The sequence below is a fragment of the Panthera onca genome, chromosome E1 (genome assembly GCF_046562875.1).
Source record: "Panthera onca isolate mPanOnc1 chromosome E1, mPanOnc1 haplotype 2, whole genome shotgun sequence".
Lineage (NCBI taxonomy): Eukaryota > Metazoa > Chordata > Mammalia > Carnivora > Felidae > Panthera > Panthera onca.
The window spans coordinates 12,188,588-12,205,288 of record NC_138352.1 but is presented as its reverse complement, the minus strand read 5'-3'; the positions used below and the strand labels follow the sequence as shown (position 1 = coordinate 12,205,288).

Here is a 16,701-nt window from a genome sequence, read left to right as displayed (position 1 = left end):
TGGCCGATGAACGGGATCGTGTGTCAGACCATATACGTCACAGACGTCTTAGTTAAGTCCGTTACTTCGTATTAGACCAGGCTTCCCACAGAGATTCCTTAAGAATAAAAAAAGAAGTCAAACGGAAGTCAGGAAGAGATTGTTACTACTGTTTTGTGTAGCTCAAAAGCATATGGATTCTTTCATTTTAATATTGTTTACTTACTGAGTAACATTCCATAATCTTACTCTTCGCACCGAATTTTTCATTACAATGTTTCGGTCTTTTCCCACGTAAAAATATTCAATAATAGATACTGATAATAAGTTATAGAATTAGCTGGAAGTAATTACTTCCCCACAAGTAATTGAACCCACGTTTGTGCCCTGAGCCGAGATGGCTGAAATGCAGGTCAAGTAACAGTTAAATTCATTCATCAGGACACGGGGCGAACTGCTCTGACAGAGACCCCAGAGGGCAGAAGCTCAGGCCAGACAGGCATCTGCTTCTCTCGGGTGGCCGTGCAGGAGGCGGCAGCTCAGGGCTGTGGGGCGGCTCTGCCACGGCCCCTCCCGACAGCAGGGAGCCCCACGGCCCCACCTGGGCCCTGGGCCCTGGGCCCTGGGCCCGGGTGGCGGGCAGCAGGCTTCCCACACTCGGCCAAGTGCGTGTCACCACCCCCCCCCCCCCCACCCCGTGCCCATACCCGCCGCCTAGTGGCAAACACTGAGATCCCCGGTGCCGGGCCCCACCTGGTTCCCAGCCTCGGAGGTGCCCGTCCCGTTGAGAAGGGCGGATTGACGGTCCAGGCTCAGGCCGGCAGAGCCGGGGTGGACCACTTCCAGAGCCCATCCTGCGATGAGACCCTCCCGTGGGGTGGCACGGTGCCCGCCAGTGGGTGCGACTTCTCCGAGATCCCACGTCCACGGTCTCCAATCCTTAAATCGTGCCCGGCTGTTTTTGTGGTGACAGAACGTGAGATATGTTTGCAAGGGGGTCCCCCGGAGCCCGAGCAGCTCCACTCGTGACCGCGGCGTTTGGAGGAGGAAGGCTTTCTCTTCTTTGCCTGCCTGCCTCCCGTGCGTCTTTCCCACAGAAGCACATTAACTGCAATGGCAGAACGTCCAGGAGTTTGTCAGTGGCTTTGGAGTTGATCCTTGAGACAGGTGTCACTCATCAACGAGTCTGCACCTTGAGAGACCAGCTGCACAGGCACCTGACGCCATCCTTTGTGTCCAACAGGTTCAAGCACAGCTTTTGCAGTTTGCAGCAAAAAACATTGGTCTCAACCCTGCACTATTGACCTCGCCGATCAATCCTCAGCATATGACGATGTTGAACCAGCTCTATCAGCTGCAGCTGGTGAGTGGACAGATCCGTTCAACTTCTAGAACTAAGCAAGTGTGCGCCCCTGACGTTCACGTAGCTCTGCCAGCCACACACCCTGACCCGTACAAGTAGCTGGTTTAACGCTTTCTCCATGTCAGGGAGGCTCATTGAGACCCTCCTAAAATTTGTGGACCACTAAAAAAATGAGGAAGTTTTTCACTTACGGGTGCTGTTCCTTAGCTTTGTAAATTCCCTGGTCCCTTCACGGAGTCGTCCAGGTCTTACTGTCAGGCATGCCCTCAAACTTGGGGTCTCAGCTAGCTTTTCTCATCCAGAGTTTCCCGTCTGGACCACAGAACACAAGAAACGCTTGACGATTTTCTAAATTCTTCAGGATGGTATACACGAATACTCTTTTGGAAGCATAAAAGAGAAGTTACTTCATGACATACAGTAGAATGCTTTGGAGATTAGGATTTAATTCTCTCTCGAAACCCCTGTTGAGAAAGGTTGATGTAGCCTAATAATTCTGGAAGGCTTTACAGTTCAACAGGTCTTAAATTTTTAATTGTCAACAGTCTTTCTACTTTTACTATAAAACGCCAGGTCACGTGTCACGTATGAAGGCATACTGCATTTGTGTATGCCCAAGGACCAAGTGTGTTCTTTCTTTCTTTAATATGTTGACACCTGGTTTATTTGGAAGTCTCGTCCAACAGCTTCATCTCCTAGAAAATGACCAGGATTCATGAAGGAAGGAAAAAAAGTCTCCGATAGACAAAGGCATTGATGCGAAACCTTTCCTCACAGGAGAGCCCTGGGCCCTCTCAGCCCTAAGCCTTTACTGTCTGTTAGACTCCCATCTAGCCAGTTTGAGTGTCAGCTTCCCAGTAAGGAGCAGCATGGGACGGGAGGAGACAAGTGCCCCGAGACAAATCGTGGTGTCGGGGAGGACACAGAGCTCTGGAAGGGGGGTCGTGACCGTGACAGACTCTCAGAGATAGTTTCTTTGTCCTTAAAATGGGAAATGGGGGCACCTTGCGGCGTGGGGGTGAGGCTTCCCAGGACCCGAAGGCACCAAGGGTGGGTGGTTCAAGCGCACAGGATTAGTGCTTTTACTACCAAGCTGAGCTCAGATGACAAAGAAGGAAACAACCATAAAAATCAGGTACACACGTAAAAAGCGTATTATTTAGAACTCTTGCTGTAGAGGAAAATCGCGTTATGCTCCTTGGTAACACTGAAGACGTGGCTGTATTCTGACATGAGACGTATCTGATTATCGTACTGATGTTCTAGAGTCTCTTATTCATACAGTCATTTTTATTGCCCCTTACGGTGTGAAAGACCTCAAGAAAATCTTTTCTTTTTTCCCATGGAGGCATTTTAGTTACACGTATGTATCACATCTCTAGAAGCAGAATCCCAGGATCTTCCCTCTGGTGCGTTTTCACCTTGCTTCTCCCTGGTCCACGATGCCCGCTGAGGCGGTCGGCACCGTGACACCAAACGGCAGGACGGGAGCAGATTGCTTGGCCATCTTTCTAGATGTTTGGGCTGTGCATCACGTCTGGTGCTGGTCGCTCCGCCCGGGAGGCTCACAGCACTTTTCCCCACTCTGTGAGCATCAGTGATCTCAAATTGGCCGCCGTCACCGTGCTTCGTCATCACAGTCAGACACCACACGGTGACTTTGGAGCAGGGCCTAGCCTGCTAAGCTAGGTGTTTGCCTCTCTTTCCGGCGTCGTTTGTGCTCTCGAGAGCATCTGCCAGGACATTCACTCACACTGCCGTGAGAGCATGGGAAGATGGCGGAAACTGCAGGAAAATCTTGAATTACGTTTCATGTATTCTGTTTTAAAACCAAGCATGCTGTTTTTAATTTTTTTTTTTTACTGATTTTTTTAAAGTTTATTTATTTTTGAGAGACGGAGCGTGAGTGGGGGAGGGGCAGAGAGAGAGGGAGACACAGAATCGGAAGCAGGCTCCAGGCTCCAAGCCGTCAGCACAGAGCCCGACGCAGGGCTTGAACTCATGAACCGTGAGATCACGACCTGAGCCAGTCAGTGCTTAACCAACTGAGCCACCCAGGTCCCCCTTTAATTTTTTTTTTTTTTTTTTTTTTTTTTTTTTTTTTTTTTTCAAAATAATCGGTAAAAATCGGTTTTGGTGCACTCTGAGGTTTTTAGGGCCTTTACGGATTCACTTAAGTGAAGTATTTTATTTCTCTATAATTCACAGATTAAGGAGGCACTTCTAAATATTTTTCAAATTTATTTCTTTTTGAAAGAGAGAGAGAGAGAGAGAGCATGTGCGTGTGCAAGTGGGGGAGGGCCAGAGGAGGGGGTGGGGAGAGAGACTCCCAGGCAGGACCTGCATTGTCAGTGCTCAGCCTGAGCCACCCAGACACCCCTGGTTTTTCATCTTGCCATCATTTGTTTTTATTTTTAGTTGGTAGGACTCAAGCAGAAGAATTTTGATCTTGGGGCACCTGGGTGGCTCGGTCGGTTGAGCATCTGACTCTTGATTTCAGCTCAGGTCATGATCTCACGATTCGTGAGTTCCAAGCCCTATGTCGGGCCCCGGGCTGACAGTGCAGAGCCTGCTTGGGATTCTCCCTCTCCCTCTCTCTGCCCCTCCCCTTCTCTCTCCTTGTCTCTCAAAATAAATAAAGAAACAAGAAGAATTTTGGTCTCTTCATCAACTAAAAACCATTTGCAGACAGACCTCACTGTCTACCCTGCACGGGGGCGGGGGGTGGGAGGTGGGTACTGGCTGAAGTACTTTGTAAAACTCCACGCGCTGGAAGGATTTGGGGAAGACATTTCTCCTTTTAAAAACGCTCTGCCTCACAGGAGGCTTAAACCGCAGCACGGTCAGGGGACCACGAATCTTGGCCGCTTTCTGCCTTTTTTTTTAAACTACTACGCAACGGCGGAACCGCTCGTTGACGACTTTCTTCCAGGATCTTAACTGTTTTCTCTCGACAGGCATACCAACGTTTACAAATCCAGCAGCAGATGCTACAGGCTCAGCGCAGCGTTTCCGGACCCGTGAGACAACAGGAACAGCAAGTAGGTGCCACCCGGAGGGCACAGCCGGACTCGCGGGCTCCCGTCTTCCCCGATCGGAAGACGCCAGGTGGCCGGCCGTTCCACCGTCGTTGACTTTCCGCCCGCCGGGCCGCCCCTGTTAGCGGTGCCGCGGTCCCCTGGGTTTGGGAGGAGGAGACCGGACGCCCCGGGTCTGCGGACAAGCGAGGGGCGCCACCTGGGGACCCCTTCGAATCCGCGTCTCTGCCACCAGGTCGCGCGCACAATCACTAACCTGCAACAGCAGATCCAGCAGCACCAGCGCCAGCTGGCCCAGGCCCTGCTCGTGAAGCCGCCGCCGCCCCCGCCGCACCTGTCTCTGCACCCCTCTGCAGGCAAATCGGCCATGGACAGCTTCCCCCCTCACCCCCAGGCCCCCGGCCTGCCTGACCTGCAGACCAAAGAGCCGCAGTCTTCACCCGGCACCTTTGCTCCCTACCCTCTCGGTGAGTCCCCGGCGTGGCCGCTCGGCGCTGGGTCCCGGGCCCGCTCGGTGGGGGAGCGGCGCCGGCTGTGCCGCAGAGCAGGGTCTCGCCGCGGCCACGGATACCCTTAAGCATAAAATCTTTGAAGGCCGTCCCGGTGGAAGCTCCAGAATTCCCGCACTTCCGCTGTTGAACCAGTTCTATCCCCGGTCTCCTCCTCTTTAGCAGCCGCCGTCCTCCACCCTGACCGCAGGGTGAGTCTCTAACAGTTTTGCTAGTAAAGGCGTTCAGGTTTTTACAAATCGGGCACTTCTTGGAAAGCCACGGTTGTCCCTACGCGTCCTGTGGTGTGGAAAGGGGTTCGTGTCATCCACCCAATCCCCATGCATGTGTTGACCCGTTCGTTCGCCTGCAGGAGGCGTGCTCGTGAAACCCACAGGTGAACAGAAGGCAGGGGCCGCCCTCCGGGTCTCACAAGCTAGCCAGGGGGCACAGGTCACGTAACCGAAGGCCGTACCGAGGAAATGTCGCGGGGAGGCATCTGTCCGTAAATTGATGGCGCGTGAAACGTTTGCTAGAAGAAGCCAGAAACTGGTGAAAGCTCTCAGGTTCGTCTGTCAGGTGGCTGTTAGTCTGAGGCTACGGGACAAAGGGAATCAGTGACCCGGGAAATGCACATCCGAACGAGCAAAAGCCAGTTCATGATACTGGATTTGCTCCCGGCCGATGGCGTCCCTTTCCATGACAGTACTCTCAAAAGAGCCATAAATCCCAATCGTGTGAGCACTGTCCACTTGACATACGATCGGTGTGGTGCGTCCTTAATATGAAACTGATGAATGCCCACTGTGATCATTCCACCCCTTCCTCACTGTCCCGCGCTCACAGCCTTTTATCGCACGGAGCTGGGTAGTCTGGTAGCCGAGGCCTGGCCCGGGAGCTGGCCCACCCACCACCAGGGCTGGCTCAGCGCTTCTTGTGTGGCTTGCCCGACTGCCCTCTGCCTCAGCTCCTCATCTAAAGTGGGGGATATGGGGGCGCCTGGATGACTCAGTCGGTTAAGTGTCCAACTCCTGATTTCGGCTCGGGTCATGATCTCACGGTTTGTGAGATCCAGCCCCACGTCGGGCTCTGCACTGACAGTGTGGAGCTTCCTTGGGATTCTCTCTCTCTCTCTCTCTCTCTCTCTCTCTGCCCCTCCCACGCTCTCTCTCTCAAAATAAATAAGTAAACTTAAAAGAAAAAAAAAGAAAGATCCTTTTCCTCCACTCCTCACCCCCAGCACACAGCTGCACACCCCTGCTCTCTCTCAAAAATCAACTTTAAAAAAATAAAGTAGGGATACTTCCCTCCTGGGGTCCTTTAAAGATTAAGTGAGTTAATACATGAAGTTCTCAGGACAGTGCCCAGCATGCAACAAGCCCGTCTGGAATGTGAGCCGGACAGAGGCACGTCTGGTTCAGGAACTGTTACTTCACAACCAAACTCCACTCTGTCTGGTATCCCAGAATGCTTCAGCTTCAGCCTCCTAGTGTCCATGTGGCCTCCTGATCTTCTTTTTGGGGAACAAAGTACGTCAGTCTTCACTCTTACAGATTCTTTCTCGGGGCAAATGAAAGAATTAGTACAGTGAATCTTCAAAATGAGATGAAAAATGATTTTGATAATCTTGTATAAAGTTGCCTATCCGGTTGGTTCTTGGCGTTTTTCTTCAGCGGTTGTATTTCCATCCACCTTCCTTCCCCCATCCACAGCGTCTCCTCGCTCCAGTGTTTGCTGACTGCTGGAATCTGTCGTCCACACGGGAAGATCGGGCGTAGAGTAACAAAAACTAACCTTCCCGGACAGCGCTTCGGAGGAGGGAGGGCACGTGCTCACCTCGTGGGGAAGGAGAAACCGGAGCAGGGTCTCCGCTTGGGTCTCAGAGGAGCGGGGACTTCAGTGAGGAGGAAGGGGCGCGTCCCGGGCGGTCACGCTGACTTGTGGGGCGTCCACGAGTGAGCGGGCATCCCCTCGGCCGACTAGATCTGTGCAAAGTGAGGGTGGCCTTCCGGCAGCCCCTGACACACACAGGGGTTTTCTTCCATCCACAAAGTGTGTGCGTGTGTGTGTGTGCTAATTGCCAAAATTTCAAAATCGGAGGTTTTTAAATGAAGGTGACTTCTGGCTTCTCTTCAAGTGGCTCCACTGGGTCTGCCCGCCCCATGGCTGCCACTGGCTGGCACCAGCGGCAGGCACTTCAGGCGGGACGAGCCCTGTAGGGTTCGTCACCCTCCCCAGCAGGCCCGCCTCACGCCCACCTGGCTCCCGTAGGCATGTGAGTTTGCAGACGCTGATTTCGAGTTAAAACTAGAGGCGTTCGATACCTTGCTTGAGAGTCGAGGTTCACTTCTGCCTGGTCTGGGAAGGAAACGGTCTGAACGTACTGGGATGCGCTTCTTTTGGCTGTCCTCTCCCAGCCGCGCGTTCAGTCCGGCCCATAACGGGTGCCCCCGTCGGGGGCTCTTCACTGCGGCCTCGTTGCCATCCTCCTCACCTCTCTTTATTAACCTGGCACAGCGCGGCCACATCCGACCACACGTGCTCTTGGCTCTACGGAAAAACCCAGAATGGGCATGCCTTTCCAGCTGGGGGCACGTGGCGGCCCCACACTCTCAAACGGGCCGGGTCCTTAAAGGGATTTGGTGTTTAATTCCTAACCTCCTGAAGGGCAGACTTTTGTAGAGCAAGGTCACTAAAAGTGGAATTGAATCACCCCTACCAGCCTTGTTCTAGGTGGTCCTTTAGAGCCCCGTCTAGAACTCCGAAAGAGCTGTCCTGATCCGGGGAGCTTCCCTAAGATTGTCCTAGTCGTCTGGACGCGTCCTGTCTCTCAGTGGGCTCTGAGGAGCTCCAGGACCATGTTCAGCTCTGAAATGAGCCAAGTGGAAAGAGTCATTGGTCTTACTTAATCAGAGACTGTTCGTTTCCACTTCACCTTAATTCAGGAATAACGTTCCTGGAAATAGATGCTGTTAGAAAGACAAATAGCTTTTCTCTCTACCAGCATTAAAAGTTGAAGTATTTGGCTACGAGTTGAGACTCGGATGGGTTCTCCAGGAGGGCGTTAGAAGGTAGTGAAATTTAGAGGACGAGCAGGCACATCCTAACAGCGTTTTTATTTTTAGCTGGACTGAACCCAAACATGAATGTCAGCAGCATGGACATGACTGGCGGTTTGTCAGTGAAGGACCCGTCTCAGTCCCAGTCCCGCCTCCCTCAGTGGACACACCCCAACCCGATGGACAACCTGCCCGGTGCTGCTCCTCCCCTCGACCAGAACCCCAGCAAGCATGGTACGTCCGAGCCGGTGCCCCCGCCGGCCGTCCGGTTGCAGAGCGTGCTTGTTTTCTCACTCACGCTGCAGCTCTTTCCTGAGAATTCCTTTAGAACGGAATACTCCGTCCGTGGGTGCGTAAGACCCCAGCCGGTCTGCAGTCAGGCCTCCTGAAACCCCAGCCGCCACCCGCTCGCCACAAACCCAGTCGTTGAAGATGCCCCAGAGCAGTGAGAACGTGGACCGTAGCCTAAATATTTGTTTAGTTTTATCTGTATCCTTCAGGAAGAAAACTTGTCTATCTACCGAGAAAAAATTTTTTCAATAAAAAAAAAACACAGTAGACTTCCAACTTGACAAACTTCATGGTTCTTAAAGAATTTCGGTCTTGGGGCCTGGGTGGCTCAGTCGGTGAAGCGTCCGACTTCGGCTCAGGTTATGATCTTACGGTTTGTGAGTTCGAGCCCCGCATCGGGCTCTGTGCTGACAGTTCCTTTGGGTTCTGTGTCTCCCTCTGTCTCTCTGCCCCTCCCCTGCTTGCGCTCTCTCTTTTTTTCTCTCTCTCTCAAAAAAGGAATAAACATTTAAAAAAAAATTTTTTTTTATAAAGAATTTCGGTCTTGGGGCACCTGGCTGGCTCAGTTGTTGGAGCCTACAGCTCTTAATTCTTTTTTTTTACATTTATTTATTTTTGATAGAGAGACAGAGCACAAGCGGGGGAGGGGAAGAGAGAGACAAAGACACAGGATCCAAAGCAGGCCCCAGGCTCCGAGCTGTCAGCACAGAGCCCGACGCGGGGCTCAAACTCCCAAACCGCGAGATCATGACCTGAGCCGGAGTCTGATGCTTAACCCACTGAGCCACCCAGGCGCCCCTGGAGCCTACAGCTCTTGATCTCAGGGTTGTGGCTTCAAGCCCCACGGTGGATGTAGAGATTACTTAAAAATAAAATCTTTAGGGGCACCTGTGTGGCGCAGTCGGTTGAGCATCCAACGTCAGCTCAGGTCATGATCTCATGGTTCGGGAGTTCAAGCCCCACGTCGGGCTCGCTGCTGTCAGCGCGGAGCCCGCTTCAGATCTATCTTCTGTCCCTGTCTCTTTTTGTCCCTCCCCGCCTTGCGCTGTCTCAAAACTAAGTAAAATAAAATAAATTTTTAAAATGAGAATTATAAAATAAAAACCTTAAAAAAACAAAACAATTTCAGTCTTTCACAGACGCACCAACCGAAATAGTCACTTATCCTTAGAGAGTGCTGGACAAATCGAGTGTGCTTGTTCCTGTACCTCTGAAAGGGACAGGGCCCGGCGCCCAGCCGCGAGGGCTCAGAGGCCCAAGAACGCCCTGTTCACCGGGCTCTTTGCTTCCCGCTGTCCTCACAGGTGCTATCCCCGGAGGCCTGAGCATCGGGCCTCCGGCTAAGTCCTCCATTGACGACTCCTATGGCCGGTACGATTTAATCCAGAACAGTGAGTCACCAGCCAGTCCTCCGGTAGCTGTTCCCCACAGCTGGTCACGTGCCAAATCTGACAGTGATAAAATCTCGAATGGCTCCAGCATCAACTGGCCCCCAGGTAAGAGCGCACGAGACCTGCGTGCAGTGGCGGAGCAGAACCGCCTCAAGCCCCGGGAGAGCGACTCCGCCCCGGAGGAGCCGGGATCTGAGCCAAGAGTCCTGGAGGCGTGAGCTCCTGCTTTGGCTTTGCCACTGGAAATCCAGATTCGGGAAGTGGTTAGCCCCCGGCGCTTTCCTGAAGCCCCTTAGTTCAGTGGAAGGAGGATGGGCGCTGGGTTGCGTCCGGTCCAACGGTTGCTAGACTTCACACCTTCCGAACGCCCTCTGAACGGGGCAGCTACGGTACCTGCTTCTAGCCGGTTCCCGAGGATTGATGATTCCCTGGAAGAAAGTCTAGGACGTGTCTCCTGTTTTGACTCATAGATTATAAGAATTTGCATAAATTCTCGTGAGGCGACGTGAAGGTGCTGTGATTCTCACGTGTCTTGATTTCCATTTCGTTTGGCATTTTCCAGAATTCCATCCTGGAGTCCCGTGGAAAGGACTTCAGAACATAGACCCTGAGAACGACCCCGACGTCACTCCTGGAAGTGTCCCCACCGGGCCCACCATCAATACCACCATACAGGACGTCAACCGCTACCTCCTCAAGAGTGGAGGTGAGGTGTCGGGTGCCGTGCGGGCCGTGAGGCAGGGATGCTGGGAGACGCGTTTATGTGCACTTCTCCCCACCCGGAGGTAGTGCTGAAGGTGAAAACGGAGCCTGATTTCGACCAAGTGGGCTCCCTGGACTTATTAACGCACCGTTTTAGAGCACTGTGTCGTGAAATGCCGAATTAAGGATTAAGCCTTTTAGTGAAAAAGTTCCCACTTAGGATCTATTTAAACTGCAGGTGAATTGACCCCTTACTGCCCTATCTCCGTCCACTTCCTTCCACGAAGTCTGGTAAAAAGACTAAAACCCGCCCCCCAGCACCATGTTCCCAGCAGAACTCAGGATGCTAGATTTTGGCACGCCCTGTGTCAGACGTTAGGATCCAGCAGGAGGAAGTGAGGAGCTGGCTGTGAAGTTCAAATCGTAAGTGTAGCTTCCGGGCGTGGTGCCGAGAAGGGCAGACGGCGCAGCTCCGGTGAAGTCGTGGCGTCACCGTTAGAATGGTGTGTGGGAATAGCCGGGCTGCCGTGGGTGCTCGTCCCCAATGAGGCCCCTCGGGTCGTTCCCAGAACGTTAATTCAGTTTTCCTGCCGTGGGTGAGACTGTGGGAGAGGTGCAGTTCTTTTCAGCGGTTCCTTAAAGTGATGGGCTTCTAGGCGTTTCTGTGGTTTGGGTAGAAAACCAGAAGTTCAGATCCCGCTGTTCAGGGCTGTGCATCCCTCGTGCCTCGATGCAGCTTCTGCTTAGACCCTGCCGTTGGGGACAGAGGAATGGTACAGGGGACACGAAATGGAGCCTGTGTGAGACGGCAGGGGACAAGGGAGAGGCACAAGCCGGAAGTCAGACTCTGCTCTCACAGCTCGTCACCCTGAGCGTGCGGCAGGGCTGTGTCTGAGCAGGAATGGCCATCAGTGTATTTTGAGGCTCGTGGCAGGTGTGAAGAGGGAGCACTGACCCAGGTATTGAAAGACCTCAGAAGGAGTCGAGGTGGCTTGGTGTAGCACAGAGCTTCTGCCATTGCCCCGTGGGTCCTCCAGTGGTCCATTGGCCGCTGAACGGCCCTTGGAGCAACCGCGGGCGACACATGAGTGTGACGTGACAAAGGTGCCCTGCAGAAGTAGGTAAATTCTGAGGACAGGGCTAAGCAGCCGTCCTCCAGTCCGGAGTGGCTGAGGCGGAGGCAGACAGAGGAAAATCTAGAAGCCTCAGAAGCGTCGGCATCAGGATAAGATGAGAAAACCGAACCTCCAACTCCGGGATAAAGAATCAGGCAGCCGTCCAACCTGGGCACCTCGGAGCTTCCCGTGATGTGACTTTGGGGGGCGACTTCAGGGGGTGGTCGGTGGACGTTTTGAGTCTCGGGCAGCTCCCGCCAGGCTCCCCCTGCACGCGCCAGAGGACCCTCTCCTCTGCTCCTGACCCCTCGTGGTTTGCTCTTTGGGAGAAGGGAACCTACAGAACTCCTCTGTGTGTAAATGGTTTGCATAGTCTGCCGCAGGGGGGACTGCCAGGGCCGGACCTGCTGAGCTGGTTCCGCCACCACCACCACCGCCACCCCAGGTGGGGCCCCAGGAAGGAAGGTCAGCCGGCGGAAGGAAATGTGGAAATGTGACAAGCCGATTGTGCTCATGTCCCCTCCCCGGTGGCGCTCGGTGCTCGAGCAGGTATTGTCACACGAGGGCAGCCAGCCCTCCAGCTCCCCACACGGCTCTCCACCGCACGCCCGTGGCATGAGGGAGCGGGAGCGGGCGCGGGCGCGGGAGCGGCACGGACGGGAGCCAGAAGACACACGGAGACATTTGGAGTCGGAACGGAGTGCTGGTCTTTAATGGCCAAATGGATCACCAAGAACTCGGAGGGCTTTTTTAGTTTTGTGGGTATCGTTTGAGGCGTGAACAGCTGGAGACTGCCCGCACTGCTAGTTTTCTCCTGCTTGGGGGGGAGTCAGTGTGACCCCTCCCCACGCAGGGCGCTGTTCTCGACACCCTGCCGGTGAGGCTCTTCTCTCGGGCCCTGACGCCCCGCGTACCCTCCGGAGCGCCCTGGCCTCTCCGCGTGGCTGCGGGACCCGGGGGGGGCGGGGGGGGGGGGGCGAGCGTCGGCGGCCCGCCCTGGCCGCGGTCCCGGCCGCGCGTCGCTCACGCTGTCGGCCTCCCACCAAAGCCCCCTTGGGAGACCCCCTCCTGGTTGCCGGCGCGGTCACGCCGCTGGGCACCCTCTGAGCACCTCCTCTGCTCCTGCAGGGTCCTCCCCACCGTCATCTCAGAGTGCCGCGCTGCCTTCCTCGAGTGCCTGGCCGCTCAGTGCCTCCGGCTACGGTCGCTCCTTCAGCAGCATCGCACCGGCGCCTAGCATTGCAGGTACGCCCCCGCTCTCCCCAGGCGGCACCGGCCGTCCCTGCCGTCCCTGCCGTCCCTGCCACTTGCCCGCTCGCTCCAGACACCCCAGGGCGCGCCATGGGGTGTGGCCAAAGGCGGGGAAGGCGGGGCCCGGGCACCTCCGCCCCCTTCCATGTGCGGTGGGGTGGGCACGGGAACATGGCCTCTGCGGGGTTGTCGCAAAGGGCACGTGGTTGTGGGACGCGGCACACCTGTCACCTAAATGTACCTCCACCCTCCCTCCCCCGCAGCTACAGGACAGGGGGTGCACGGGGATTAGGGACACACAGGCGCAGCCGCTCAGACTATGCCGTTACCTCTGCCATCACGGATGGAGGAGACGAGAGCGGGTCCCATCAAGTGTGGCCGCTTCTCGTCACTCGGATAAGCGCAGCGCCTGGATTATTCCTCTGTTACCCTAGACGCTTACGTCTTTGAAGTGAGCAGTTTCCTTCTAGGCTTACAGGAGAGTTGAGAATTGTCTGCCATAAAAACCTCAGGAGAATTTGTATCTGAAAACTTTAAGACAAGGCTGTAACGAGATGTGGGTACACACGCTCACGGAATGTGTATCAGGTTTGTGAATAGAAAACTTACACAAGGAAGGTTTATTGCTTATAAACGTCTTCAAGTACGCTTCTGTATTCCTTCAAGCCTTGTCGTCCAGACTTAGTTAAACTTATTTAAACCAGCGCCATAGGAATTCTTTTTGGTACTCGTACCTGAGGAAAAAAGTAGTTTTGGTATTATTTAGCATTTTTTCCCCTCACTCCGAAGTCTGTTTCTTCATTTTTTCAATTTTGATCCCAATGTAACAAACGTACAGTCTTCTGTTAGTTCCCGATGCACAATACAGTGATTCAACATACGGTTTAGCGTCTTATGAAAAAGCGTCCAGATTACTCTCTTCCTTCTAATGCTTATTCTTTCTGACGTTTACAGAGATGTGTGTAGACCTTTAATGCTTCCAAAATCGTTTAGCTGAAGAAAAGGGGCAGAATCAAATCATTTTCTCTGTATGAGGCAGTTTTTAGGGCATTTTTGTTTTTCTCATCAAGGACACCTTTGCTAAGATTAGCGTTTGTTTGTTTGTTTGTTTGAAGTCACAGTCAATGCCAGTAGGCAGGGGTGGAGGGGAGCTGCACACACAGTCCATATCGGCCTGGTCACTGCCATGCTGTCCAGGGACCACGGCGACGCGACGACTGTGCCACCAGCACTTCCTGTCCTTGCCACACTGGGCGAGTGAGGCAGGCCCGGTCCTCGTCCGGGTGTCCGCACATCGCAGCCGAGCCCTGGGTGCGGGAGAAGCTGGGGCCGGGAGTCATTGCCAGTTTGGTTTTTTCTCCCGGAGAGCCTTAAAACACCCTTAAAACCCCCAGCTGAGGTTCTAAGATGCCGAACACTCGGCCGCCAGCACGGGGGGGGGGGGGGGGGGGGGGCCACAAGCATCCGTGTGCGCAGTGCGGCCCTGCCAGCGGGTCTCGAAGCTGTGGGCGGTCAGGGCAGAGCCCTGGAAAGGGGCTGGTGCCTAAAGACGTAGCTTGAAGGATCTGCAGGTTAGGCTTTTGACCTCAATTAGTTTGTTACGTTACGAGCTCGTCCCAGTGGAATATGTTGGTAAATTAGCCTTAACATTGAACTACAGAAATGCCATTTTTTGGTGGCAAATCTGGTTCTGGCACATTTTGCGAATTAGTGTGAGAACCGGCGGGGTCTCTGCTGGGCACAGGCCGCCTGTGTTTCCGGGCAGAGATTCAAGAGCGAGCACACCCCGTGGTTCTCGGGTGGGGGTGCCTTAACTTGCTGTTCCTTGCTCGTGATGCTTCTGCCGGCGCCTGAGAGCACTTCGTGCGGTGCCCCACACCCTACGGTGACTTTTCTTCTCTGTCTCAAGAATGCCTGTGCTCCGTCTCTCTGCCTTTCTAGGTAAACTGTCAGACATTAAATCGACGTGGTCCTCTGGCCCTGCCTCCCACACGCAAGCCTCTCTGTCTCACGAACTGTGGAAGGTGCCCAGAAACACTACTGCACCCACGAGGCCGCCTCCAGGGTTAACCAATCCCAAGCCTTCCTCCACCTGGGGAGCCAGCCCCCTCGGCTGGACCAGCTCTTACTCCTCGGGTACAAATCCGTCCTCTGTGCAAGTGGGGTGGGGGTGGGGGAGCACGGGGGCTGTGCACCTGCTCCACTTACCCTTCAGGGAACGTGCCTGTCGCGTTGTCCCGGGACCCCTTCACAAGGACTGCTGTGACCCCGCCCCCCAGGTCCCAGGGCGGGCTGCGGAGGAGGCGCCCCAGACTCTTGGGGCATGTCTGGGCCCGGCGCTCCGGCTGCCCTGATGTCGGCGTCTGCCCTGGGCCCCGGCGGTCACGGCGCCCCTCGAGGGGCCTCGCTGGGCCCGGGGAGGAAGCCCGTTCGTGCACAAGGGGCTCCGTTGCCACTTGCATAGTTGCTTGTCCACAACATTTCTCTGGGGCAGGTGGCCTCCAGCGTGAGGCAGCTCCTGTATCCCGATGTGCCCTCCACCAGCTGGGCGGATGGGAGAAATGCGTGCACTGGGAGTTCTTAAGAAGCTGAGATTAGAACCCACCGCAGATAGTTTGGAAATGGCTGTCGGTCCCTTGAGAGCAGCCCAGTGGGTCTGCGGTACTAACAAGGGGGATTTCAGAGCATTGATTCCAAGGAGCATGGGGGCTGAGGAGGAGTCCCTCGTCACACCTGCCCCCAGGAGTCTGCAGGGATCGTGGGCTTGGGTTCCTCAGAGCAAAACGACGGCGTGGGTTTTCAAAGGTTGAGAAAGGCTTAGAGCACGTGGCGGCGCTCTGGGCCACCGAGTGTTGGCAAGATGAGAAGCCTCCGGAGGCCGTGCTGACTGCTCTTCCCTGGCTCGTGCAGGTTCCGCGTGGAGCACCGACACCTCAGGAAGGACAAGCAGCTGGCTCGTTCTCCGCAACCTCACGCCCCAGGTACAGGCGCCTGCCGTGGGGGTCACCGTGCGGGGACCCCGCCGCCTGCCGGTCTCTGTGCTGGGGGCCCTCGTGTTCCTGGTGAACTGTGTATTTTTCAGGCTTAAGGACTCTACCCTTTAGACAGTTGCTTGCCTTTAATTACAGCCCCTCGAGAGCGATTTGTCCTGTGCTCACCTTTTCTGGGGTCAGGGGCCACAAGGCCACCAGGACCACGGGCTCTGTGCGATGTGCCCTGGCTGGGGGTGGGCGGGGAGGCCAGAACCAAAATGGGGTCTTTTCTTTCTCCTGATTTACTTAACTTATAGTGAAAATTACATGGTAAGTTACAAGGCATAAAAGGTAAAACCATAAAGTCGTATAGGACAGACATTCGCCCAGTGTTTAGTACACAGGGTGACGTACATTTCCTTTGAAGAATGTCACGGAAGAAGCCCCAGGAAGCTCGTTACTGCCCCCTTTGCTTCCTCAATCAGATCGACGGCTCTACCCTACGGACGCTGTGTTTGCAGCACGGGCCTCTCGTCACATTCCACCTGAACCTGACCCAAGGCAACGCCGTGGTCCGCTACAGCTCCAAGGAGGAAGCCGCCAAGGCCCAGAAGTCCCTGCACATGTACGTCTCTCGGCTGCCCAATGGCTGCGGCCCCGGCAGCGCTGGGTTTGGGGGTCGTAGGTATGTCTGGGGCTGCTGTGACAAAGCACGTGGGCACAGACGTCGATCGCCCCGGTTCTGTGGAGCACCCACACCTCAGGAAGGTGTCGCAGGCTCCGTTCCTTCCGAGGCTCCTCTCTTCGGCCTGCAGACGGCTGCCTTGTCCCCGTGTCCTCACGTGGTCGCCTCTGAGTCTGAGCGTGTGTGTCCTGATTGCCCGTTCTTAGAAGGACACAGTCATAGTGGATTAGGCCCCATCTTCATCCCCACTATATTTTTTTCTTTTAATTTTATCTTCAGTGTCTTTGTTTTTGAAGGAGGGAGAGAGACAGAGCATGAGCGGGGGAGGAGCAGAGAGAGAGGGAGACACGGAATTCGAAGCAGGCTC

At 54.8% G+C, this 16,701-nt stretch overlaps 1 protein-coding gene across 4 annotated transcripts in view; it reads left to right on the top strand.

Moving 5' to 3' along the window:
• Positions 1-16,701, top strand: part of TNRC6C (trinucleotide repeat containing adaptor 6C) — a 142,858-nt gene that overhangs the window by 119,157 nt on the left and 7,000 nt on the right. For all 4 annotated transcript variants that reach the window (XM_078438089.2, XM_078438087.2, XM_078438088.2 and 1 more), the window contains 10 exons: positions 1,223-1,342; positions 4,300-4,383; positions 4,616-4,847; positions 7,994-8,161; positions 9,523-9,714; positions 10,172-10,315; positions 12,555-12,671; positions 14,619-14,813; positions 15,588-15,658; positions 16,135-16,274. In XM_078438089.2, coding sequence (XP_078294215.2) covers positions 1,223-1,342; positions 4,300-4,383; positions 4,616-4,847; positions 7,994-8,161; positions 9,523-9,714; positions 10,172-10,315; positions 12,555-12,671; positions 14,619-14,813; positions 15,588-15,658; positions 16,135-16,274 — 1,463 coding nt within the window. The remainder of the gene's footprint in view (positions 1-1,222; positions 1,343-4,299; positions 4,384-4,615; positions 4,848-7,993; positions 8,162-9,522; positions 9,715-10,171; positions 10,316-12,554; positions 12,672-14,618; positions 14,814-15,587; positions 15,659-16,134; positions 16,275-16,701) is intronic.